This window comes from Mirounga leonina, unplaced genomic scaffold (genome assembly GCF_011800145.1).
Source record: "Mirounga leonina isolate KUSES-001 unplaced genomic scaffold, KU_Mleo_1.0 Mir_101609, whole genome shotgun sequence".
NCBI lineage: Eukaryota > Metazoa > Chordata > Mammalia > Carnivora > Phocidae > Mirounga > Mirounga leonina.
The window spans coordinates 1,706,981-1,733,476 of record NW_023270164.1 but is presented as its reverse complement, the minus strand read 5'-3'; the positions used below and the strand labels follow the sequence as shown (position 1 = coordinate 1,733,476).

At 38.3% G+C, this 26,496-nt stretch overlaps 1 protein-coding gene and 2 pseudogenes across 1 annotated transcript in view; 1 reads left to right on the top strand and 2 right to left on the bottom strand.

Moving 5' to 3' along the window:
• The window catches only part of CFAP47 (cilia and flagella associated protein 47), a 494,762-nt gene that overhangs the window by 453,135 nt on the left and 15,131 nt on the right, over positions 1–26,496 (bottom strand). Inside the window, exons 4-10 of the mRNA XM_035002133.1 lie at positions 23,504–23,642; positions 21,130–21,358; positions 20,513–20,673; positions 18,741–18,868; positions 15,251–15,486; positions 2,586–2,772; positions 1,644–1,857 (exon numbers count right to left, since the gene is read on the bottom strand). Coding sequence (XP_034858024.1) covers positions 1,644–1,857; positions 2,586–2,772; positions 15,251–15,486; positions 18,741–18,868; positions 20,513–20,673; positions 21,130–21,358; positions 23,504–23,642 — 1,294 coding nt within the window. The remainder of the gene's footprint in view (positions 1–1,643; positions 1,858–2,585; positions 2,773–15,250; positions 15,487–18,740; positions 18,869–20,512; positions 20,674–21,129; positions 21,359–23,503; positions 23,643–26,496) is intronic.
• On the bottom strand, positions 8,783–8,970 carry LOC118010650 (annotated as a pseudogene).
• On the top strand, positions 12,866–14,473 carry LOC118010524 (annotated as a pseudogene).

Below are 26,496 nucleotides of genomic sequence, written 5' to 3'. Positions count from 1 at the left end.
TAGAATATTATTCAGCCATCAAAAAATGAAATCTTACCATTTGCAATGACATGGATGGTACTAGAGCGTATTATGCTAAGGGAAATAAGTCAATCAGAGAAAGAGAGTTATCATATGATTTTACTAATATGTGGAATTTAAGAAACAAAACAGAGGATCTTAGGAGAAGAGAGGGAAAAATAAAATAAGACGAAATCAGAGAGGGAGACAGACCATAAGAGACTCTTAACTCTATAGTTAAACAATCTGAGGGTTGCTGGAGGCGAGGTGGGTGGGGAATTGATGGGCATTAAGGAGGGCATGTGATGTAATGAGCACTGGGTATTATATGCAAGTGATGAATCAATGAACTCTACCTCTGAAATGATAATACACTATATGTTAATTAATAGAATTTAAATAATTTTTTTAAAAAATCTGGCAGAACTAATACTGCATATGTTACCTAAATTGAATTTAAATAAAGAACATTTTTAAAATCTGGCATTTTTTAGATCATATTATTAAGACTGATTTAGACAGAAAAAATATTAGTATTAAATTAACATATATCTATACAAACATATTTGTATAAACATAGGAAAGAACTGAAAAGGATACAAAAAAAATTGTTTCCAACAGATACTTCTGTATGGGAGGGAGTGCAATGAGTCAGAGGGAGAGATGAGTTTTCCTTTTTTATACTATATAATTATTTAAAATGGAGTCTGAGTGATTTTTGCACTCCTATGCTTCATGGTACTTGTCAAACAAAAAAGAGAGAGAGAAAGGCTGGTACGAATAAAATTTGTAAAATAAAATAACAAGACTGACTATGCAAAGACCCAGAATTTTCCAATTGTGGATAATAAAACAATTATGGCCTAAAATCAAATGATATTGCAAGAAAATGACTGTAAAATTAAGAGAGTTCAATGACTCACCAAAGGTAAAGAGACAAATAGAGAAAACCCGGGGACATTGCCAAGTTTAGATAGCGTACTAGTAACACATAGGCAGGCAGAAAAGAAATTCGTTTCAGTCTGCAATGTGTAAAAACCAGGATGCCTGGGTTCCTCTCACTAAGCACTTGTAAGGTAGTAATTTCTTTGAGGTTTGGACTGATTTAAATTGAGGTTTGACATCACCTTTCATCCTAATTGGTGAAGTTTTAGTTCAATTTGGGAAAGGTTATGAGAAATGTGACTTTGAGGGGAACAAAGGTGATAATGATGATGATCGATAATGATGATGACTAGTTTCTCACAATTGTAAATGTTTACTTTTATCTTAGATAAATTCAAGCTGTCAGCCATATTTAATGAGTATGACTGACTAGTCTGAGAACTTGATAGATTTCTAAAAGTGATTTTTTCTATTATTCTATACTTGTCAACAGCATATTTTAATAATCATCCAGTAAACCATTCACTTCCTGTCAAGCACAGAGTAGAGGTGATGAGAGGTAAGACAAAGCAAATACAGTAGCATTCAATAACCATCACCTCCAATGTAGAACAAAACAAAAGAGAGAGAAAATAAAATTTTATTACTATTATTATTATCGTCATCATTAGTTTGTTATAGCAGGATCTGCTAAGACCTGCATATCATGTTGGCCATTTTATCTTTCAAAATTTCTGGTTTTTAATATAACATGTTACCTGAAAACTTTATGCTGGTCTCCAGACCTGATACTTGCAGCTCGATCATTGGGAAAGGCTATCAGTGCACCCTTCATTGACTCTTTACTTATGCGATGATTGTGAAGGCGTGTCATGGCTGATTGAAGCATTGTAACAGGTGCACAGTCCTTGTATTTTGGCAAGTCTCTAACCACAAACTGTCCCGTAGGATTACTGACCAAAGGGGATATACCTTTTATGGAATTGAATAATAAGTTAAATACGGTTTCTTGAATTTCAGCTTTCCAAATAATATCCATGTATTAATACACTACACTGTTGGTTCTAACTTAAAACTAAATCCCTAAAAAAACACATTCAGAAAATACAAATAATTCATCTAATAAATGGACCTACACAAGACAATTTAGAAAATATTGCATACATAAAGAAAACATAGTAATGTGAAGGAATGGGTTCGCCTTTGTGACATAATCTTTTATAGATCAAAGAGAGCTGAATATCAGCAATTTCATATGGCTCAATGTATAAAAGATAATTGAGTATTACAGGAAATAGCAACAAGATAATGCATGGAATGGTCAAAACTAGTTTATATTACAGACTCAAACTAAAATGTGGAAGAATATAAAAACCAATAAAATACTTAATAAATTTTATAGATCACTAAACCAGTGCTATGCAAATTGTAATCCTCAAAATGGCAGCATCAGCAACTGTCAGGGACATGTTAGAAATGCAAATCTTTGGGTTCTACCAAAGACCTATTTAACAATCAATTCTGGGATACAGACCAGTGAGATCTATTTTAACCAGCCTTCTAAGTGATTTTCATGCATTCATAAGGTAAGTACCACAATATCAGACCACATTTGATACACATAGCTAAGCAATTGGTGTGCTAAAATAATCCTATATAACCTTAATTTAAAAAAAAAATAAGTGTCCACATTAGCTTACCAGGATTAATTTTCATCACAACTTTCTTGGTGGAAGGTTTGCAGACGCTCTTGAAAGCTAAATATATTTGATGAAAAGGCTTTAGCGATGACTGCAAATTTTCATCTGCCACTGAGCCAATAATCTCTATCAATTGCTTCACTTTAAAGACTCCTACTTGATGTGGAATGAATGAACATGTCACATTCTAAAAAAAAAAAAAAGTAACCAATTGCTATAGGCTGAATGTTTGTGAATCCCCAAAACTCACATATTTAAACCTAACACCCAGTGTGATGGAATTAGGAGACAGGGCCTTTGGGAGGGCCCTTACCTGACCATGCTGGCACCTTGATCTAGGACTTCTAGCCTACAGTACTGTGAGAAATAAATTTCTGTTGCTTATAAACCATGCAATCTATGGTATTTTGTTTTTAGCAGTCCAAATGGATTACAAAAATAATATTAAACTGTTGGAAAAAATAAAAAGCAAATAAAAAAACTGTTTATAAAATTTTAAAGGAGAGCTAGTCCATCACCATAATATAAAAGTAGCTTAGAAATACCATAAACAGCATTGACAAACCTTTAAGATATATATTATTGGAAAAGTATTTAAGAAAAAATTAAGAACAATGTTACTGAAGCACCTCCAGAATAGCAAATCAAGGATCTCCAAATATCTATTCCTCTACAAGGGAAAGAAACCACTGGAATAACTGTCAAAATCAACTTTACACATATTTTAAAATTACCCAAAAGCTTATAAAAATCCAAGGAGTATTTAAGAAAAACATAGCTGATCAGCCATCAGAAAGGATGAATACCTACCATTTACATCAACATGGATGAAACTGGAGGGTATTATGCTAAGTGAAATAACTCAATCAGAGAAAGACAATTATCATATGGTTTCACTCATATGTGGAATATAAGAAATAGCGCAGAGGATCATAGGGGAAGGGAAGGAAAACTGAATGGGAAGAAATCAGAGAGGGAGACAAACCATGAGACTCCTGATTCTGGGAAACACACTGAGGGTTGCAGAAAGGGACGTGGGTGGGGGGATGGGGTAACTGGGTGATGGGCATTAAGGAGGGCATGTGATGTAATGAGCACTGGGTGTTATACGCAACTAATGAATCATTGAACACTACACCAAAAACTATTAATGTGCTATATATTGGCTAATTGAATTTAAATAAATTTTTTAAAATAGCTGAATCTCTGAAAGAATAACAGGTTTCGTGTCATTTTTATACACTGTAATCCCATCCTCCTCTTCCCAGTTTTGAGCTCTCCTTGAAAAACAACAGCCTTGTAACTATGGCAGCTGTAAAAACTATTAGCCTAGCAGCCAGGGAGGGAAAAGATTGAGTTTGGAGCTCTCCAAAAATCCTATCCCCAGAGAATTGTCCCTATTTATCCCGTCTAGAAGCTAGCTAAAAAGCCTCCTATAAGGGTTTTTTTTTTTTTTTTTAAGATTTTATTTACTTGACAGAGAGAGAAGGAACACAAGCAGGGAGAGCAGCAGAGGGAGAGGGAGAAGCAGGCCCCCTGCAGAGCAGGGAGCCTAATGCGGGGCTCTCGATCCCAGGATCCCGGGATCATGACCTGAGCCGCTGAAGGCAGACACTAAACCCAATGAGCCACCCAGGTGCCCCAGGGTATTATTACTATTATTTTTTAAAGATTTTATTTATTTGACTGAGAGATAGAGAGAGCACAAGTAGGCAGAGTGGCAGGCAGAGGAAGAGGGAGGAGGAGACTCCCCGCTGAGCAGGGAGCCCAATGTGGGACTCGATCCCAGGACTTTGGGATCATGACCCAAGCCGAAGGCAGACGCTTAATGACTGAGCCACCCAGGCGCCCCCCCCCCCCAGGGTATTATTTTTAATTGACCTGGTTCAGGGCTCATTCTTTGTGAACAACTCTCTCCCCCCAGTTTTGTACCCTCTTCCCCTCCCCCTTATCAAAAAATCAGCAGCAATTGCTAAACATCACAGCAACTTGAAGTAGCATTATCATTTAAGGCCAACAAGAGGCAAAACAAAAAAGAAAAAAAGGAAAAAGAAAGGAAAATAAAAACACAAAATATTCAGAGGATATTTGAAAAGCTCTGACATATTCCTGGGAATCTGGATCACCACACACATGCGTAGGACAGTGTATATGCCCAGGAAAGATTTGAGAAAGCTCTAATTTCTGACATCTGGCTGACTTTGAGACTCTGTACAAGGTGAAATTAAAGGCCAAAAAAAGCTATAAAATACCTGACAGAACAATGAAGATATGCCTCACCCAATACATTTACACAAAGGCTCTTGGCAAAGGCTGTGAGACTTATTGATTCAAGGAATTTAAGAGAAGCTCTGCCCAATCATTAGCTGACCCCTAAATTAACTGAGCAGATCCTTGATTGGTTGCACATAACAAAGAAAACAACATTTACAGACTCAGTCTACAAAGTTACTAAAGAAAAAGAAGAACAAAAACAAAGAGCAATGTCTTGAGAGCTATCTGATTTGAGTTGCCAAATTATATCATTTAAAATGCCCAGCTTTCAACAAAAAAATATGGGACGTGAAAAGAAAGAGGAAAGTATGGCCAACACACAGAAAAAATGCAATAAATAGAAACTGTGCCTGAAGAAACCCAAATGTTGAATTTATTAGACAAAGATGGTAAGTTGACTATTATAAATATGCTCTAAGAAAATATAACTAAAGAATTAAAGGAAGACACCAAAAGCAAAGGCAACAAAAGTAAAAATAAACAATAAATAAAGTGGGACTTCATCAAACTAAAAAGCTTCTGTACAGCAAAGGAAACCATCAACAAAATGAAAAGGCAACTCATGGAATGGGAAAAAATATCACTCATTAATCATCATCACTCAACATCACTAATCATCAGGGAAATGGAAATCAAAACCACAATAAAGTATCATGGCACACCTGTCAAAATCGCTATTATCAAAAAGACAAGAAAGATCAAGTGTTTAGCAATAAAATAAAAACAAAACCTTGACATTTTTGACAACACGGAGGTACTTTGAGGGCATTATGCTAAGTGAAATAAGTCGGACACAGAAAGACAAATACCATATGAACTCACTTATATGTGGGATCTAAAAACAAAAAACAAACAAAAAAAAACCAAGCTCATATATACACAGTATAGACCGGTGGTAGCCAAGACAAGGGGAGGCAGGTGGGCAAAATGGATGAAGGGGGTCAAAAGGTACAAATTTCCAGTTATAAAATAAGTAAGTCATGAGGATATAATGTACAGCATAGTGACTATAGTTAATAATACTATATATATATACAAATATATATCACATATTTGAAAGTTGCTACAAGAGTAAATCTTAAGACTTCTTATCACAAGAAAAAAATTTGTAACTATGTATAGTGATAGATATTAAATAGACTTATTATGGTGATCATTTTCCAATATATACAAATTATCATTACATTGTACACTTGAAACTAATGCTATGTCAATTATATCTCAATAAAAAAAGAATTAGAAAAGGTATGAAAACATCTCAAAAAATAGAGACTATCAATAAAGTATAGAAATTGTTAAAAAGAACAAATAAAGAGAAGGAAATATGGAAAACTCACAAATATGTAGAAATTAAACTATACACTCCTACGTAACCAATGGGTCAAAGAAATCTCAGGGGAAATTAGAGAATACCCTGAGATGAAGGAAAACTATAACACAACATGTCAAAATTCATGGAATACAGCAAAAGCTGTAATTAGAAGTAAATTTAAGGGGCGCCTGGGTGGCTCAGTGGGCTAAGTGTCTGCCTTTGGCTCAGGTCATGACCCCAGGGTCCTGGGAATCCCCGCTCAGCGGGGAGTCTGCTTCTCCCTCTGCCCCTCCCCCCACTTGTGCGCACGTTCTCTCACACACTCTCCTATCAAAAATAAATAAATAAAAAAATTTTTAACAAGGTTTAAAAAGGGACACGTGGGGGGCGCCTGGGTGGTTCAGTCGTTAAGCATCTGCCTTAGGCTCAGGTCATGATCCCAGGGTACTGGGATCGCGCCCGCATCGGGCTCCCTGCTCCGCGGGAAGCCTGCTTCTCCTTCTCCCACTCCCCCTGCTTGTGTTCCTGCTCTCACTATCTCTCTCTCAGTCAAATAAATAAATAAAATCTTTAAAAAAAAAAAAAAAGGGTGATGCGTGGGTGGCTCAGGTCATGATCCCTGGGTCCTGGGATCGAGCCCCTCATTGGGCTCCCTGCTCAGAGGGGAGCCTGCTTCTCCCTCTGCCTCTGCCGGCCGCTCCCCCTGCTTGTGTGCTCTCTTTCTCTCAATCTTTCTGTCAAATAAATAAAAATAAAATCTTTAAAAAAAAAAAAGATAAAAATAGAACTACCCTGAGATCCAGCAATTGCACTACTGGATATTTACCCAAAGAATACAAAAACACTAATTCAAAAAGATATATACACTTCTATGTTTATTGCAGCATTATTTATTATAGCCAAATCATGGAAGCAGCCCAAGTGTCCATCAATACGTGAATGGATAAAGATGCCATATATATATATACACACACACACACACAATGCAATATTACTGAGACATTAAAAAGAATGAAATTTTACCATTTGCAACAACATGGATAGAGCTAGAGTATAATGCTCAGCAAAATAAGTCAGTCAGAGAAAGACAAATACCACATGATTTCACTCATATGTGGAATTTAAGAAACAAAACAAATGAGCAAAGGAAAAAGAGAGAGAGACAAATGAAGAAACAGACCCTTAACTAAAGAGTACACACTGATGGTTACCAGAGGGGAGGTGGGGGGGGTGAAACAGGTGATGGGGAGTAAGGAGGGCACTTACCATGATGAGCACTGAGTAATATACAGAAGTGTTGAATCACTATATTGTACCCCTGAAACTAATATAACACTGAATGTTAACTACACTGGAATTAAAATTAAAAACTTAATAAAGAAAAATACCATTTAAATAAAATAAAATGCATGTAAACAAAGTAGTTGATTTCAGTAAATAGAAAACCAAAAATTGACACACACACATACACACACACAACAAAGTATGAGGTAATATGATGAACAAGTGTATGCCAACAAATTAGATAACCTAGATGATATGGACAAATTCTTAGTCAGTTGCGAACTTCTAAAATTGATTATAGAAGAAATAAAAAATCTGAATAGCCCTGGGATAACAAGAGATTGATTAGAAATCAAAAAAACTTCTGATAATGAAAAGCCCAGAACCAGATGGCTTTGGTGGTGAATTTTACCAAACATTTTTTTTTAATCAAACATTTAAAGAAGAATTAGCACCCGTCCTTCACAAACTATTCCAAAAATTGAAGAGAACACTTTCCAAATTATTCTGTGACACCAGTTTTACTCCATCATCAAAACCAAAGACATTTAAGAAAAGAAACCTATGGGCCAATGTCCCTAATGAATATATATGCAAAATTCCTCAACCAAATACTATCAAACTGAATCCAGCAATATGTACAAAGGATTTTCACTACGTACAACAGGGAATGATCCCAGGTTTAACATCAGAATATCAGTCAATGTAATATACCATCTCAATAAAGGGCAAAAAACACATTATCACTGTAATAGACACAGAAAAAGTACTTGAGAAAATACAACAAATTTTCACAGTAAAAACACCTAAAACACTTGGAGTAGAAGAAAACTTCCCCAAGTTTGTAAATGCAATCTATGAAACACCCACAACTAACATCATACTTAATGGTGAAAGACTAAATGCTTTCCCCTTAGATTAGGAAGAAGGAAAATATCCTCTCTTGTCACTTCTATTTAATACCATAGTAGAGGTTCTAGCCAGGGCAATGATGTAAGAAAAAAGAAATAAAATTCATCCAAATTGGAAAGGAAGGTATAAAATGGTCTCTATTCACAGATAACATTAATCTTATATCCCAAAGAACACAGTGAAAATGATCACAAATAATGATTTTAAGGTTACAGGATACAAGGTCAATATAAAAAAATCAATTGCATTTCTATATACTAGCAGTAAACGATACAAAAATTGATTTAAGAATATAATTTCATCAAAAAGAATAGAATATTAGGAATACATTTTTAAAAGAATGGCAAGACCTGTATACTGCAAACTACTAATCACCACTGAAAGGAATTTAAAAGGACATAAATAAATGGAAATTAAAGCTATCCAATTTTCATAAATTGCAAGATTTAATATTGTTAAGATGGAAATACTCTCAAACAGATTTACAGATTCAATACAATTCCTATCAAAATCCTAGCCGCTGGGGTGTTTTGTTCTTTCAATTAGCAATAATCGCGCCTCGGATAAACCTCATTGGCTACGATACTGCCACTGCGCAAAGCTGGGGTGTTTTGTTCTTTTTTTGTTTGTTTTTATAGGAATTAGTAAGCTAATTCTAAAATTCATATGAATTTTCAAGGGTCTCAAATGGGTCAAAAATTTCCTTAAAAAGATCAAATCTGAAGGACTCACATTTCCCAATTTCAAAAATTACTACAACACTAACCAGTACACTGTGATATTGGCATAAGGATAAACATAGATAAATAAAATAGAATTGAGTCCATAAACTCTTACATTTACAGTCAAGTGTTTTTTCAATAAGTATGCCAAGATTCCAAGATAACTGGTCATCTATATGTAAAAGAATGAATCTGGACCTCTAAATAACACTCAAAATGGATAATATATTTTAAATGCATAAGCTAAATTTCTTAAAGGAAAACATAGGAACAAATCTTATTGACCTTGGATACTGTATAGCTACTAAGACATGATATTAAAAGCACAAGTGACAAAAGGGGAAAAAGGATACACTGGACTTAATCAAACTTTAAAACTTTTGTACTTCAAAGGACAAAAAAGAAAATGTGAAAACAACCCACAGAAGGGGAGAAAATATTTGTAATTCACATATCTGATAAAGGACTTGTATCCAGAATACATAAAGAACTCTTGCAATTCAACAACAAAAAGACAAATATCCCAATTAAAAATGGGTAAAGAATTTTTTATTAGTTTCCTATTGTTACAATAACAAATTACAAACAACTCTGTGGGCTACAACAGCTCAGTTTCTTATCTTCTACTTTTGTAGGTCAAAAGTCCGACTCCAATCTCAATGGACAAAAACCAAGATTTCAGCAGGACAACGTTCATTTCTGGAGTTTAGTGGAGAATCTATTTCCTTATCTTTTCCTGTCTTCTAGAGGCCATCGTGTTCCTTGGCTCCTCACCCTCCCCTTCCATTGTCAAAGCCAGTAATGGACATGCAAATATTTTTCACATCACATCACTCTGATACTGATACTTTTCTGCCTTCTATTTTCATGTTTAAGCACCCCTGTGAATATATTGGGCCCACAAAGATAATCCAGATTAATCTCCCCATTTTAAAGTCAAATGATTATCAACATTACTTCCAATTAAAACCTAAATCCTCCATTGCCATGAAACACCACATATTCACAAATTCCACAGATTAGGATAAGCACACTTTTAGGTGGTCGTTATTCTGCCTACCGTAGAAATGAATAAACATTTCTCTAAAGAAGATATACCAGTGCACAATAAGCATATGAAAAGACATTCACCATCAATAGTCACTGGGGAAATGTAAATGAAAACTGCAGTGAGAAGCAACTTTGTACCCACAGGGATAGATATAATCAAAAAGAAGGACATTAACAAATATGGGCAAAGGTGTGGCGGTATTAAGACATTAAAACACATATTCATTGCTGGTAAGAGTTAGGAAATGGTGCAATTTCATTGGAAAACAGTATGATAGTTTCTCAAAAAGTTAAACAGAATTATCACATGATTCAACAATTCCACTCTTCAGTCTATACTGAAGAGTACTGAAAACCTGTCCATATGAATTTCTAGGTTTTTTTCTATTTCTGTAAAGAACACCATTGGGATTTTGATAAGGACTGTAATAAACCTGTAGATCACTTTGGGTAGTATAGACATTTAAAAATATTAATTCTCCCTAACCATGAACACAGGATGGTTTTCTCTTTATCTGTGCCTTCTTTAATTCCCTTCGTCAATATTTCAGTGTATAAGTCTTTCACCTCTTTGGTTAAGTTTATTCCTAAGTATTTTATTCTTTTTCTCCTAATGTAAACACAAAAGATTCTGAATAGCCAGTGCAATTTTGAGCAAAAAGAACAAAGCTGGAGGCATCACACTTCCCGATTTCAAACTATATTACAAAGCTACAGTTACCAAAATGGTATGGTATTGGCATAAAAAAGACATATAAACATATGAACAGAATAGAGAGCCCACAAATAAATCTGTGCATTTATAATCAACTAGACTACAACAAGAATGCCAAGAACACACAGTAGAAAAAAGACAGTCTCTAATAAATGGTGCTGGAAAAACTGGATATCCACATGCATAAGAATAATGGAATTTTATTCAGCCTTAAGAAAGAAGGAAATCCTGACATCTGTGACAACATGGATGAACTTAGAGAACATTAAGTGAAATAAGCCAGACACAGAAAGACAAATATTGTATGATCTTACTTACATATGTAATCTAAAATAGTTAAACAACAAGAAGGAGAGTAGAAGGTGGTTACCAGGGGTGGGAGGGAAGGGGAAATAGGAAGATGTTGGTCAAAGGGCACAAAGTTTCAGTTCTGCAAAATGAGTAAGTTCTGGAGATGGTGACTATAGTTAACAATACTATATCGTACACTTGAAATTTGCTAAGACGGTAGATCTTAAGTGTCCTCACCATAAAAGGATGTCATAACAATGTTTTAACAATATAATTATAGCAGCATTATTAATAATAGCCAAAAGATGGAAACAACTCAAATGCCCATCAGCTGATGAATGGATAAACAAAAGGTAGGCTATCCATACAATGGAGTACAGTCTGGCCATAAAAAAGGAATGAGGTAGTGACACATACTTCAACACTGAAGCAACTTGAAAATATAATGCTGTATCAAAGAAACCAAACACTAAGTCCTCATATTTTATGATTATATTTATATGCAATGTCAAGAACAAGGAAATTTATAGACATTAAAAAACAGATTAGTGGCTGCCACCGGCTGAGGAATAAGAAGAGGGAGTGACTGCTAATGGACATAGAGCTTCTTCCTGGAGTGATGAGAATGTCGTAGAATTAGTGCTAATGGTTGCAGAACTCTTTGACTATCCTAAATACCACTGAATTACATACCCTTAAAATGTGTGAATTTTATCGTATGTGAATTCTAGTTCAATAAGCTAGTATTAAAAAGAATAATCTCTTAAATCTCTTAAAAAGAATAATATCTCACTTCTAACAGACGATTTGACCAGCCTGTGCAAGCCACAGTTCTCCCGCATCCCCCCCACACTTCCCACATTCACTTTTTATTAATCTGAAAGTTATTAATGCTTGAGAAACCCAGAAACACAGAGGGTTAAAAATGAAATTTGGAACTTAGCTATCAGACACGTTTTGAAAGGGTGCATGTCGCTGGAGAAAATAAACTGAATTGGTAGATTTAAGAGGATTGAACTAAAGAAAGTCTAGGAAGCAGTTAAAAGGCAAATGTTTTTGCATAATATGATTAACATCAGTTGTTATTCTATAAAGACTGATTAAATCTATCCAAATTTGAGGGGACGGAAGTGAGTCATTCTAATGAAGCAGGAAGAGTTATAAATATGAGCTGCATGCATTTAAACATGTGTACAATAGTTCCTGATTGCAACTGGGAGAAAGCTTCCATCAATAACTTTATGAGCCATATCACAATGCAGTGGAGAAAAGATAGTAACATAAGAACCTGAGGTGAAACTGAAAGCATTCATGCTTGCTACTGTTTAGAGCAAGGCTCCAAACTTTCTCTGTAAATAGCCAGATAGTAAATATTTTAGGCTTTATGGGCCATATAACTATAAAAATTAATAAAGGGAAACCTCACTAAAATGGAATTGGGAGGCCAGAAGAAGGAGCTCTCACGCCCTGCCACTAGACTTCAATTATAGGAAGAAACGTGGATTGGAAAGAATCATCAGTTACAGGTCCCAAGGGGAAAAGATGTTACCTTGCAACTCCTGTAAGAAATCGACTGCCCCAGCAACTCAGCCAACAACAAACCGTCATCATCCTGAACTCCTGCTTTTCTTCAATGGACTTTCCTTCAAAATAACCACTCCCAACTTCCTCCTCCTCCTCCATAAAATGAGGTTCCTCTCTTTGGTTGTTGGACTAGCCTATGGTTTCTGCCATAGCTTATTTGTCCCGAATTACAGTTCTCCGCTATTCCCAAATAAACCCAGTTTGGCTGGTAAAATATCTTATTTTTTGTAAGATTTTATTTATTTATTTGAGAGAGAGAGAGCACGCACGAGAGGGGGTAGGGTCACAGGGAGAAGCTGAGCGCGGGGAGCCGGATGTGGGGCTCGATCCTGGGACTCCGGGATCATGACCTGAGCCCAAGGCAGACACTTAACCGACTGAGCCACCCAGGTGTCCCTTTAACTGTCTTATTTTTAAAGTTAACACAGCTCTCTCATACCCATTCAACTTTGCCTTTGTAGCACAAAAGCAACCATAGACAACAGACAATAAAAGCAGCCATGTTCCAACGGTAGTTTACTTTAAAAAACAGGCAGCAAGCCAGATTTGGCCTGTGGAGCACAGTCAGCCAACCCCAGTTCAGGGGACAAGGACAAAAGTTATGTGAGTAGTGAGAAAGACAGAAACTGGCCTGGGACTCACAGGTATTCCTCAGACTTCAACTTGTCTGCTCCACACCAGCAGTTGGAGGCCTAGGCCAGTTAAGTATCATCAGTTTCAAATTTGAAAATTCTGCTCAACCTTCAGGTTCTGGCTCATGTTACTATCATAGGAAAAGACCTTGCTACCTGGCTGGAAGTAAAAACACTGTCTTCTGAGTTTCTATATCATGTTCTTATAGATCTTTTTTTTTTTTTTTTAAGATTTTTTATTTATTTGAGAGAGAGGACGAAAGCGGAGTGAGGAGCAGAGGGAGAAGCAGTCTCCCCACTGAGCAGGGAGCCCGACGCGGGGCTTGATCCCCGGACTCCAAGATCATGACATGCATGAGCCGAAGGCAGCCACTCAACTCACTGAGCCACCCAGGCACCCCGTTATAGATCTCTTTCAACACATTTTGCACTTTTCTTAAACCAATACTGTTGGTTTGTAGGTTTTACACTTCCTTAGTACATAAAAAAAATTCTTACTGGGCGGAGCATTGGAGGAAAGGCGGAGGCATCGCTGTCTGCACCGGAGGACCAGGAACCGACCAGGAACCGGTTGCCCTAGGCCAAGGCAGGGGGCGACGCGGGCTCAGCCGGGCTGCCACCACTCCCGCGCGGCGTCTGCAGTCGGCACGCTGTCAGCGGGGGCTCCACGAGGGAGCAGAAGCGAGCCTACAGCAGGAGCTGAGCGGCGCCACCTGCGTCCCAGCCCCGCCCCGCTACGCCACCAGCGCCGCCCACGCGGAACCCCCCCCTCCCCGTGACTGCGCGAGGGCATGGTGGGGCTGCAGTGGCAGGATATGTCCCTACTCTGCCAGCTGTGGGCCTGTACGAGTCACTCCGGACCACAAGCACCTGGGCCGAGACCCGAGCCTGTGCCCGGACCTGTTGTCCTCCCTACATTCAGGCACCTGCTAACGCTATCTGCTGGCCTATCTGATGACGACAAGCCTCCTGATGCGAGCCTACCCCCACACCCGCCACCCCTCACTGTGCCCGCAGCACATAATGCCTGCGACCAGTGGCTGCAGGATGCCCTTCACGTCGGCCGCCGACAAGTTGCGGGGCAAGGGGCATGCACTTGCGCAAAAGGCTGAGAAACTCACCCCTCAGCAAGTAGTTAAGACTATAGTGGCTAGATTCCTCCATAGCACCTCACCTCACAGTGGGGCAAGGCCTCAGAGGCCAAACTGCCAAGCCCCTCCCTTCTGTCTTGGGTTAACTATGGCATGGGGCTACAGCCTCTGTCGGTGAGGCACTGGACTTCCACTCGTCCCACATGTGCGCATCCCGGCTTGGCCAACCTTCAGTCTAGCGGTGAGTCCCAAAGCATCTTGCACTCCTTTCAGCCTCTCTGAGATTGGGACAAGTGCCTGATTCCTACCTCCTTTTCACTTTTTGCTGCTATGGGCAGCTACTGGCTCAGGGGCATCCCCCCTCGGGTTGCTGGGTTCCACTGTCCTAGACAAAGGCTTCAGGACCTGTTCCTGCACCCACCCAAGGCAGGGAGGGCTAAGGCTCCATGCTAGATATTTAAATTTAGGGGCCTGCCTCCTGGGGTGACGATAAATACTCTCTGAGCTTAAAAAAAAAAAAAAAATGCTTGGACGCAATAACTATGTTTTGTCCTTCACATTCCCTACAGCATCAAATGCTTTTCCTGGCACATGAAAGTCACTTAACAAATAATTATGGATACTGTATAAGTGCCAACAACGAGGCAGTATTCACAATGAGGTATTCACAACGAGGCCACAGAAGAGATACAATTTATAATACTGGTGGAACAACATGAAATTTTTAATCCTCTGCATGTCAGTTTAGCGAATCTTAAAATATTTGAAGCATGTGAAAGCATCGAATAATTATCTTACCTGGATACATCCTTCATCAATCTTACCCCTTTCAGGATCAATTTTAAAATGTGCAGTTTTTTGAAAGCGGTACATCACAGGAAGTGAGTTGGATCGATTTTGCATAATACAAAGAAGCTCTGAATGTTCACCCATGAAACAAGGTGCAAAATTAAGGACCTTTCCTGGATCAAACTGTAGTAAGACAGGAAGTCCTGTGCCTGTCAGTGCTAATTCCACTTTCTGAAAATGATCACCTGTAGAAGCAATAATAGCTTTTTAACAAAAAAAGTGTTGGGAATCGGAATATATTTGCTCGGTCCAAATAGTGTCATCTGAAAGACCTGATGAGACATGGGTAGCCCATTTATTATATAAAATAGAAACCGTTCCTGCTCTCGTGGTCTTCACATTCTAGGGAGGTGGCATTGACAATAAAATAAGGAAATATATAACATTTCAGATAGGATAAGTGCTCTGGGGAAAAGTAATGTAGGGTGAAGGGGAGCACAATTTGTCACTCAAAAATACGCCTCTTTGGCATAAGGATTAGGTTTTTTTTTAAAGATTTTATTTGTTTATTTGTCAGAGAGAGAGAGAGAGCACGCACAAGCACAGGGAGTGGCAGGCAGAGGGAAAAGCAGGCTCCCTGCTGAGCAAGTAGCCCAATGCGGGGACTCAATCCCAAGACCCTGGGATCATGACCTGAGCCAAAGGCAGACGCTTAGCAAACTGAGCCACCGAGGTATCCCTGGCATAAAGATTATTTTAAGCTGACTACTGTTACGTAACAGCAAATACAGGAAAAGCTCCGAAAACTACTGGGAAGAAACTCTCATCAAAGAAGGCAGACACTTAAGTCTGCATAACAACCACACCCTCCCTTACTGTGACTTGAAAACCTCCCATAACTGGCTGCCACACTTCCACATCTCTTGTCTTTAGCTGGAGATGGCATTTAAAGTGATGGCTCCAGACGTTTCGGGGAGTCACTCAGTTTTTCTGGGTCTCCCCCATGTATACAGGAGACATACATGTAAACTTCTGTTTGCTTTTTTCCCCCTCTTAAACTGTCTTTTTTTTTTTTTTTAAGATTTTATTCATTCGTGAGAGAGAGAAAGTACGAGAACAAGAGGTGGGAGAGGAAGAAGCAGGCTCCCCACCGAGCAGGGAGCCCTACACCGGGCTCCATCCCAGGACCCCAGGATCATGATCTGAGCTGAAGGCAGACGCTTAACTGAGTGAGCCACCCAGGTGCCCCCCCTTCTTAATCTTTTATTAAGGGGGGTCTCAACCAAGATCCTAGAGAGGTAGAGGGGAAATTATTTTTCCTCTCCTACAAGGGTAAGACAGAGCACAATGTCTTGGGGCTGCTCTTTTATATGGGAAAGTCCAAAAAGGCCTCTCTTGATAGGGAGACATTTGAGCAAAAATATAAAGGAACTCAGGAAGAAAATCATGTGAAAATCCAGGAAAAGTGCATTCCAGACAGACAGAAGAGCAAGTACAAAGACTCTAAGGTAGGAATTTCCTTGGCATGTTCCAAAAACCCTAAGGGACCAAATATGGCTGGGTAAGAGTAGTAGAAGAAGGATGAGAAATGGTCATATTTAGGGGCGCCTGGGTGGCTCAGTTGTTAAGCGTCTGCCTTCGGCTCAGGTCATGATCCCAGGGTCCTGGGATCAAGCCCTGCATCAGGTTCCCTGCTCAGAGGGGAGCCTGCTTCTCCCTCTCCCACTCCCCTTGCTTGTGTTCCTGCTCTCGCTATCTCTTTCTCTCTCAAATAAATAAATAAAATAAAATAAAATAAAAAAAGAAATGGTCAGATTTAACATATAGTTTTAACGGGAAACTTAACAAAATTTGCTGATGGACTGGATATAAAATAGGAAATTGAACACATGATAAATGGTGATGCTAAAGTCTTGAGCTTGAGCAATGGAAGGGATAGAATTGCCATTTCTTGAGACAGGAAAGACTGTAGGAGGGACAGGTTGTAGGGAAACCAGGAGGGTTTTTCTGGGCATGTTAAGTTTGAGATGCCTAATAGATATCCAAGTGGAAACGTCTGCTGGGTCACTTAATGTATTTACCAGTTTAGAGTAAAGACCAAGGAGGAAGTCTTGGAGGTTTGAGGTGAGAAGGGAAGGTATGTGATACTGATCTCATATTGTGAGAAAGTGAAGGAAAGGAGGAATGCAGCAGGAATGTCAACCATCTTAAAGGACCCACTTGGGGTTAGTGATTATAGAATAAAAAGTAAAACAGCACAGCATGGTTTTATGCTTTTCCCCAGCACAATTAGCTTCCCAGGTGCAGACCCAGGGTAGGCTAAGAGTTGAATTTACTCAGATTAGAGGTTTGCCACTCAGTCACTATGGGATATGGGCCAAGAAACTTAAGTGTACATGGAAAAAAGGTGATTAAAATAATGGACAGGGGAATATAAGCTGGGCAATAACATAAACATGAAGTTTTGGAGACACCAGAGAGGAGGTAGGAACTATAAACTATAGGCTCTAATTGGGTGAATAAACAGTTTTACATGGAGAGCATTGTAACTAGAATTCAAAAGAAGATTGTGTATTTCTTCACTGAGGCTCTTACTAGCCAACCCTAGACTCTAAATTACCTTTAAGGCAAACCTACCATCTCCATCTCTGGCCATTCAAAACCAGATTAACTTGCAAGACTCAAACAAATCTTCTGTCTGTGACAGGCAGACAGAGCTCAAATCACAAACCATGACACAAATAGTAGAAATTTCTGTCCTGGGAAAATGGTGCAAGCCTGCTCAACGGTATCACTCATCCTGACACACAAATCTTCTCAACTCTTGACTTGCCATAGCTCATCTTTCTAGATCCAATCCCTCACCTGTCTCTACCTTTATTTTCTCTTTGATGTGTCTGGCTAAGCTGAACTCCAAGTCTTGCCATTTTCCTCACCACAGGCCATCTAATAATACCTGAGAATATTAAGAAGTACAATGCATCTCGACACGTGGCCTGCAAGGCATATGCACTTACCGATACCCCATAACAGGATACTGTACCCTATTTACTAGAGCTCCAGTTCTAGGTCTTGTCCTTTGACTGTTACTGAATGTAGACTCTAAGAGCTGAAGGCCTGGTAGAGATGGAATGGGTCGTTTGTTCCCATATTAATCTCTAAGAGAAAACATAGGCTTAAATGGGAAAAGAAGCCAGGTTGGTTTTTTTATTTTCTTTTTTCATTCCTTAACTCTAGATTATCATGTTTATCTAATGTCATTTAAAAATAATGAAGTCATCTAAATTTCAACTTGGAAAATTGTTATGTAAATGATTCTGAGCTTGACTTCTTTCTTAACATGCCACAAAAGACATTTTAAGGTCTCTTGAATGTTTGCATTTTTGTTCAATTCAATAATTATACACTTTTATTAAATTGCCTCTAGAAACATGATATCCAAACTCTTAAATAATTTAAACTGCTATACATTTGATGCCTATGTTCATTTCGCACTTACTTTTGATGGTTTTACTGTTATCATCCCTCAAAAATCCACCTTTACTTCCCACAGAGTCAAATCTCAAAAAGAGAGCATAGTCCTGCCTGTGTGAAGGATCATTATTCTTTTTACCATCAGTCATTAGCCTGTAAAAAATTACAATCAATTATTTTGAAGGCAAAGATGATGCACTCTATTACCTCTCAATAGGAATCAACCCAATCCTTAAATCTATGCAAACAGATGAAAGTTCAGGAATAAAAATATAATTGTGATCTATTTTCCAAAATTACTGTCCAGATACAGAGACTTGCCAAAAGAAGCCCACAAAGTGTAAAGATTCAGAAAACGGTTTCATGACAACATCTGCAAGACAAAAGTAATTTAAATATACTAAGTTGTAAAGGTCCAGCTCCAGTGTCACTTTCTATGTAAAGGATTTTCTTTCCAAGCCAAGTTCATTGCTAGCTAAGGGTTCTGTTCAATTCTCTAGTTCAATAGTCCTTCTTACCTTTGGGTGTAACTGCAAATCTCTGTTCCATATCTCTCTTGCCCTGTGGACTAAGCACATGTTGCTAGCCACATTCTCCATATTCTTAGAGGAGAACAAGCGATTTGGAGAACAAGATTTGATAACAGCCAAATCTTGTCAAAGGAGAAAAGGAAAGGAAAGACGGGAAGAGGGAAGAAGGAAGAAGGACCAAAGTCAGAGACGGGTTACCTCTAGACCTGCGTGTTGACTGTCTTTACTTGCTTACCTAGAGGGCAGCTATTTTAGCAGGGGATACTCAAATATACACACACAAAAAAGACTGATGTGAAATATTACACAGGAATGCAAGTAGCATGTTAAAAACGTATTTAACTAAGACTTCCAATCATTATCATATCTGCGAGTTTATGCTAGACTTCCACAAAAAACATGCTGCCATGAAAAAGAATATTTAGAATTTCAAAGATCGTGTGCTAAACAAATCTTCTATGTTGGCCAAGAAATCACCTGCAGGAAAATATGATTCATGAGGCAATTACAGATTGTACAAATAGAACAATTACTTGATTTATTACCCTCCTTAAATTAAAATACAATTCAGTCCCCACCAATTGGTATCATCACCAAGCGACCCTGTTGCCACATAGAGAAGTACACTGAACAGTGCCTCCTCACAAAGGTAAACATCCAGTTGGATCGATTATTTGCCGCACCCGGCCACCTCTCAAGTATAGCTGAAATTGTTCCTATGTATTTAAAACAGCATTTCCAAATATATTTTCAAACTAAATAACCAAACCAAGTACAGAGAATTATGAAAAATATACATTGGCAAAAGTCCTACAAGTCTGTATGAATTTCGGCAAGCAAGTGTGGTGCATCCCAGCAGCTGCTATAGGGCTTACTCTTCATGCTCCTTAGCAAGCATCTTGCTGTGGCAAGAGCCCTGCATCCTCTTTGGAGGCACTGACACACCCTGCCTGCCACTGGCTATCCACTATTTCTGCAGGGACAACAAGGTCTTGTTGCACAGATTCGTCTGGGCCCACAATGCAAAACCACACAGAACTTCCGCTTCTACAAGGTCTGAAGAGATTTGTAATCGAACATGAAATATTTAGAACAAAAATCTTACATGTTCGAAATCATATTAACCATGGTAGAAACATTGAGAGCCATAATAAGAAAAATCTGATTGGTGCCTTCTGACCAGTTTTACTGTTAAAGTCAGTTTGATGAATGTATGATTGACATGCTTTTGATTAATAAAAAACACCGTAACTGAATTTTTGCTTACTTTGGGCTGAAACAAAATGTAATTACAATCTTTTGATAAGGTAGTAACCTCCCTTCATTAGGAACACAGGAGATAAAAGTGGTAACATCCATGTTCTTTATTTTGCTTAAGTAGGTGAGATTATTTAAGGCAATATCTGTTCTTTGTCGAATATTTGTGCCCTGTAATATAAAATCAGACATAAAAAGAATATTAAGGCAGAACGCAAATAAAATAAAATATCTTAAGAGGAGATCATAACATAATTGTTGAAATTTTAGTCTAGAAGATCGAGAATATGAATGTCTTTAAAGAAACATACATAAATTTGACCAAGGCACATCATAAAATTAAAGGAACTATTGAAAAATTGATGAGAACAGAAATCCCCACAACTAGCTGCTAACCTAAAAGAAGCATTTGTCTGGTTTACTTCAGATATATATCACTATCAGTGTTAGTTTAATTTACAGAATTTTTTGAGGTTACCCTTGAAGACACATGAAAGGGAATCATATCTATCTGCATATTAAAATGTACTTAGAATAATTTAACAGCTTTTTTGGTTATTAGTAAATTCAAAACAATCTGTTTCAAAACATAATACCCGATTTTCCCCTGTTGCACTATTTACTTACCAGTTCTTCTCCAACTGAATCATTTTGCATTATGGCCACCCAGTTTATGGGTTCTGGGCTATTATTGTATAGACGTGCATGTTCAATTTTTGAAGTTCCAAAGAAAACTGAACCAAAGTGTATGCATTCCAACTTTTTGTCATTACTCATGTTTAACAACTCAATAATCTGCTCAACCACATGAGCTTTGACACTCAAGAGTATATCTGGACGACCTTGCAAACTCACTCTACAAGATAATGAATTATACATATATATTTTAATTAGAATTCTATATACTTAATTTCTCTCCTATATATTTGAATAAACAGAAATTTTATAACATCACATTATAATTAAAATTCAAAGGCCTAAGAGCAGTTCCTTTCTCATACATGCCAGAGAATGTCATGTCCTTCTGACTTTCTGAATCTGGCATATGTACAACCTAATCCACTGTCCCCAAGAAACAACAAAGTTGGAAAACAATCACATGTATTGACTCCAAAAAGAACTTATTGCTAGGTCCGTATCACCAATTATTTCATAAACACTAGATTTAGATGGGATGATTTAGATTTCTAAAAGAATTCTAAGATTCTTTTCTAACTCATCCCACTCCCCCAAGTCCAACAACCAACCTCATCCCCATCCTAATAACCCAATTCCCTATGAAGTGTCTCAGCAAAATCCCACTTGTTTGCTGAAATGAAGATCTCCCCCCCCCCCAATAAAGCTTCATTTCCTAGACTAATTTCAACTCCCTTTGAAACTGCCCACATATGCACGTTTGTCCCTCTGTGGCATAAGTGCAATCCTTTTGACTCTCACCCCATCAAATACCACAAATAAATGACCACTCCACAACCATCACCTAAGTCCTTATCTTACACTACATCTCTGTCACAGTGCTCATGGCTGATACCATTTACATACATCTCTCCTCCCTTAGCTTCCTTGACACCAAACTTTGCTGGTTTCCTTCTAACTTATTCAGACTTTACCTTCTCATTCTTCTCTGGCTTGGATATTTTATAAACTCCATGAATAATGGTTTCTCTCTCCTACTCTTTTATACTCTGCCCTTCTAGTCAAAGTTATTTTCAACACTTCATGCTTCATCTACAACTTATCCACTGACAACCCGCAAGCCAATATACCTAGACCAAATTTTTTTTCTGGGACTCAAGATAAGGAAATCTAATAGGCTCCACAGGATTCTGTAAAGCAAATCAATTCCAACAGTTTAAAACTGAACTCAAGATCCTCTCCCCCAGACCTGTCCTTCCTCTTACCTTCCCTTTCTATAACCAGTCACTACATCTAGTTAACATTTCTCCAATCGGCACACTTCTCTCCATACTCCCGATTTGTACCTTAGCTGAAGCTGTCATCATTTCTCTTCTGTTTTACAGTTTCTAGTCAGTCTACACCTCCACATACCCACCCCACCCTGATTTGTTGTGCCCACTGTTATCAGCACGACCTTTCTAAATTGCAAACTAATCAAGACACTCGCATCCTAAAACCTTCCCGAGATTCCACAGCCTTCACAATGAAACTTAAGCTTCTATCAGGGCTCAAACTGTTTCTCAAACTTTTTTTGGCTGTGACCTTCAGTAAGAAATGTATTTACATTGCAAGCACACACACATACACACACATGCATACACAAATACACAGGCATGCACACACATGTGCACAAACACAAAGTTTTGCAAAACGTTTGCCCTTACTATGTGAGATGCATCCTGATAATATCTATTTCACTGTTTTGATGCTGGTGGTGACCTATTATAGTGAATGCACATTCTACTAATGGACTGAGACACAGAGCATTAAAAAGTGCTGTCCTATGAGGTCCTTTACTGGACCCCGCACCATTCTGGGTTTCTGGTCTCATCTCACATCACTCCGCACCGCCATCTCTTTGCCTCTACATTGCCTCAGCTCTCTCGGTGTGTAACACTGTCTATTTACCTCCAGGATTTCAAGTCTTCTACTTGCTCAGCCTGAAATTACTCTTCTAACCCACTCCCATCACCAACACCCACCTCCCCTATGCACGAACACACACACACACACACACACACACACACACACACACACACACAGCTCAAATCACACCACTGCTCTTTGCCGGGCTACTTCCTACTCACCAGTAAGTGTTTGGGTACACTATCCCCTCCTTAATGGAGCCCTTCCCTGATCCACTCCCTCACCCCCACAAAATCCCAGTCTCTAGTGCTTGGCAAATAGTAGAGACTCAGCAAATGAATGCTGACTGAAAGAACAAAGAAGCTAATATACATTCAAGACAATAGGCATATCTGAAAAGTAAAACAGGAAAGTATTAAGAACTACATTAGAATTAAGAACCATAGTATATGCTTACTTTGCCACTTCATTTACAATTCTGGGCTGGTCAGCACAGAAATCCACTTTAACAATCACTGATGACTTGGGCTCCACAATACCATTACTCGGAAAAATGACAATGGGTAATTGGCCCTGGTATTCTGCTTTAAATGTACCTAAGGAGAACAAGAGCAAATGGTTTACATCTGGATCCTTACAGTGTCACAGTCACACCCTTAATAGGAGACAGGTGTCTGTCTTACAGACAATAGACTTACACAATAGACTATACACTCTGTAAGTGTATAGTCTATTGTGGACCAAGAATCACAGCTTTGATTATAATTTTAGTCTCTGGGGTCACCCAACAAATGTGAACTGATTGTTAGGACTCAAGCTTCATTGATAGTTAAAATATACTATCTGCTTCCAATGGTCAGGCACATATGCTAAGAGCTTTGTATATGTTACTCCATGCAATCCTCAGAGTGATTCTATGATATAGGTTCAATCATTACCTCCATTTTATAAATAAGGAAAAAAAGCTTAGAATGGTTGAGTGATTTGTCCAAAGACACACAACTATTGTGGTAGATTACACAGTTGACCCCAATTCTTCACCCTTCTCTGCATCTTACCATGACGCTACCAGGGACAAAGTATGTTTTCCTATCCCTTGACTTGGGGCCTGACCACGTGATTTGCTTTGGCCAATAGTGTGTGGGTTGAAGTGGCAACAGCCAGCTCCAATGCCACATGTTCTCTTGCACCTCTACCATGTAAAGTGCTTGAGTAGCTGCTGTCCCTTTGGCCTGTGCTTCAGAATGAGCACACGTGGAACAGAGCCTCCAGCTGACTCACAGACCTGCAGTGAGTAACAGAACATCCCCAACCGCCTAAGTTTGAAGCAGAGCTACCCAGCTGAGCCCAGCTTAGATCAGTCAAGTTCCAGCCAATCTGCATACAAATAAACAATTAAAAAATAATTGCCTTTTAAGATACAGAACTGTGTGTGTTTGTTACATAGCAATAGTTGACTACTACAGTTAGAAACTAATAGGGCTAGGATTTTCACTTGCATGTTTCTGACCAAAGGGCTCACATTCATAGCCACTGCCACTTCTCTCTCTCTCTCTCTCTCTCTCTCTTTTTTAATATTTATTTACTTATTTAAGTAAACTCTACACCCATGGAGGGCTGGAACTCCTAACCCCGAGATCAAGAATCGCCTGCTCTACCAACTGAGCCATCCAGGAGCCCCATGACTTCCTGATAAATGAATTAATGCAGTTCACATGGGGAAAGGGCAAAAGGAATGGGTTTCTAGAATCAAACAGCATAGGAGAAGGAGGCTAGAAATATGTCTTATTCTGAAAGCAGAAATGGTTCATAATTGATAGTCATGTTTAGTACCTGTATTAGAGCATACATTCCTTGAGATCACATACTATGTCTTCCTCATCTCTATGATTCCAGCACCCTACACAGTGCCTAGCACCAAGTGGTACTCAAAATATGTCTAACAAATGGAAGTAGCCAGTCACGAGTTTCCTTAATCTCATAATGCAATATAAACACAAATAAGCATGCTGCCAACATATACAACTTTGCAAATTCCAATTCACCAATTTTAAATCACATTTGATGAAATTTTCCAAAATTACTCAATTCACTTAGGAAAATAAAATATTAGCATAATAAAAGTACTGAAAGTATAAAAAGGCAATAAGACTTTAGTAAGTACAGAGATGATCTGATGAAAAAGTCAAACAAACTCACAGTAACAAAATTTATTCATCCGATCATTTTAGAGAAGTGCTAATAACATATTTAAGAGGTTTTCTGTCATAAAACAAAAATCTGTAAAACTATATCCATTTCAAATAAATAGGTATTATTGACTCAATTCTCCAGAAAAGGAAAATTATGTGAGTCTAGTTAAGGCTGAGTCAGTGAGATATGCCTAGACTGTAATCACTTTGATGTAATTTGACAAAAGAATTTAAGTGAATATTTCAAAAGTTTATTTAGGAACAACCCCAAAACCAAAAGAACATCGTTCAATCTTCTAAATATATTAAAACAGTGGCTACATAAATATTACTGTGTCTTATATAACTTTAATGCCACTAGCAATAATGAAATATTTGACTTTTATTTTTAAATTACTGACAATAGAAGCAAGGACATCATCCTAAGGGAAGGGTGTCATTGAAGGAAGGATGTTACAGAAGGCATTTGTCATCAAATTTTCATTTCTTTTTAGATATGACACTGGCTGATGTTTGGAGAATGAACTAGAAGGAGATAAGGGACTTCAGAGAAATAATTTCAGTTGGTGTAATTACCAAGCAAAAGAAGATGATGGCCTGTTGTAGAGAAGTGGCAATGGGACAGAGAAGAGAGGATTACTGACATAATTAGAAAGTTGAATAGACAGGATTTAATAATTGACTAAGGGGGTAGGAGGTGAAAAGAAGGAATGAGTCAAGGATTTTGCTGAGTTTCTGACTTGCCCAAATACATGGTGGTGACATTTAATGAAAAGGAGAAAAGGAGAAGTTTTGGGGAAAGGTGAGGAGCTTAGTTTTAGACAATGTGAAGTTTGAGAAACCTGAAGGAAATGCAAATGATTGTATAGACCTCAGTGAACTGACAGGAATGGAAGTGATTGCCTAGAGGGAGTGTGTTGACTGAGGGAATATGTGGGTCCATGGCAAATTCTAAGAAACGCTTATATTTAAGGAACCCCCCAAAAAGGGACAGCAACCCACAGAAGAGAATTGAAGAGGAGGGAGGCAGTAGAAAAGAATAATTCTAACATCAATAGTAAATATTTATTGAACACTTACTATATATCAGAGAGTGTGCTAAGCATTTTATCAATCATCATCACAATTAGAGGAGGCAGGCATTACGTTTATCTCTACAATGGATGCTCCAGAAGTGTAAATTCCTTGCCTGGGGCCACCCAGCCAGTAAATGTTACAAGAATTTGGGTCCTGGAAGACCTCACTCCAGAACCTGAGC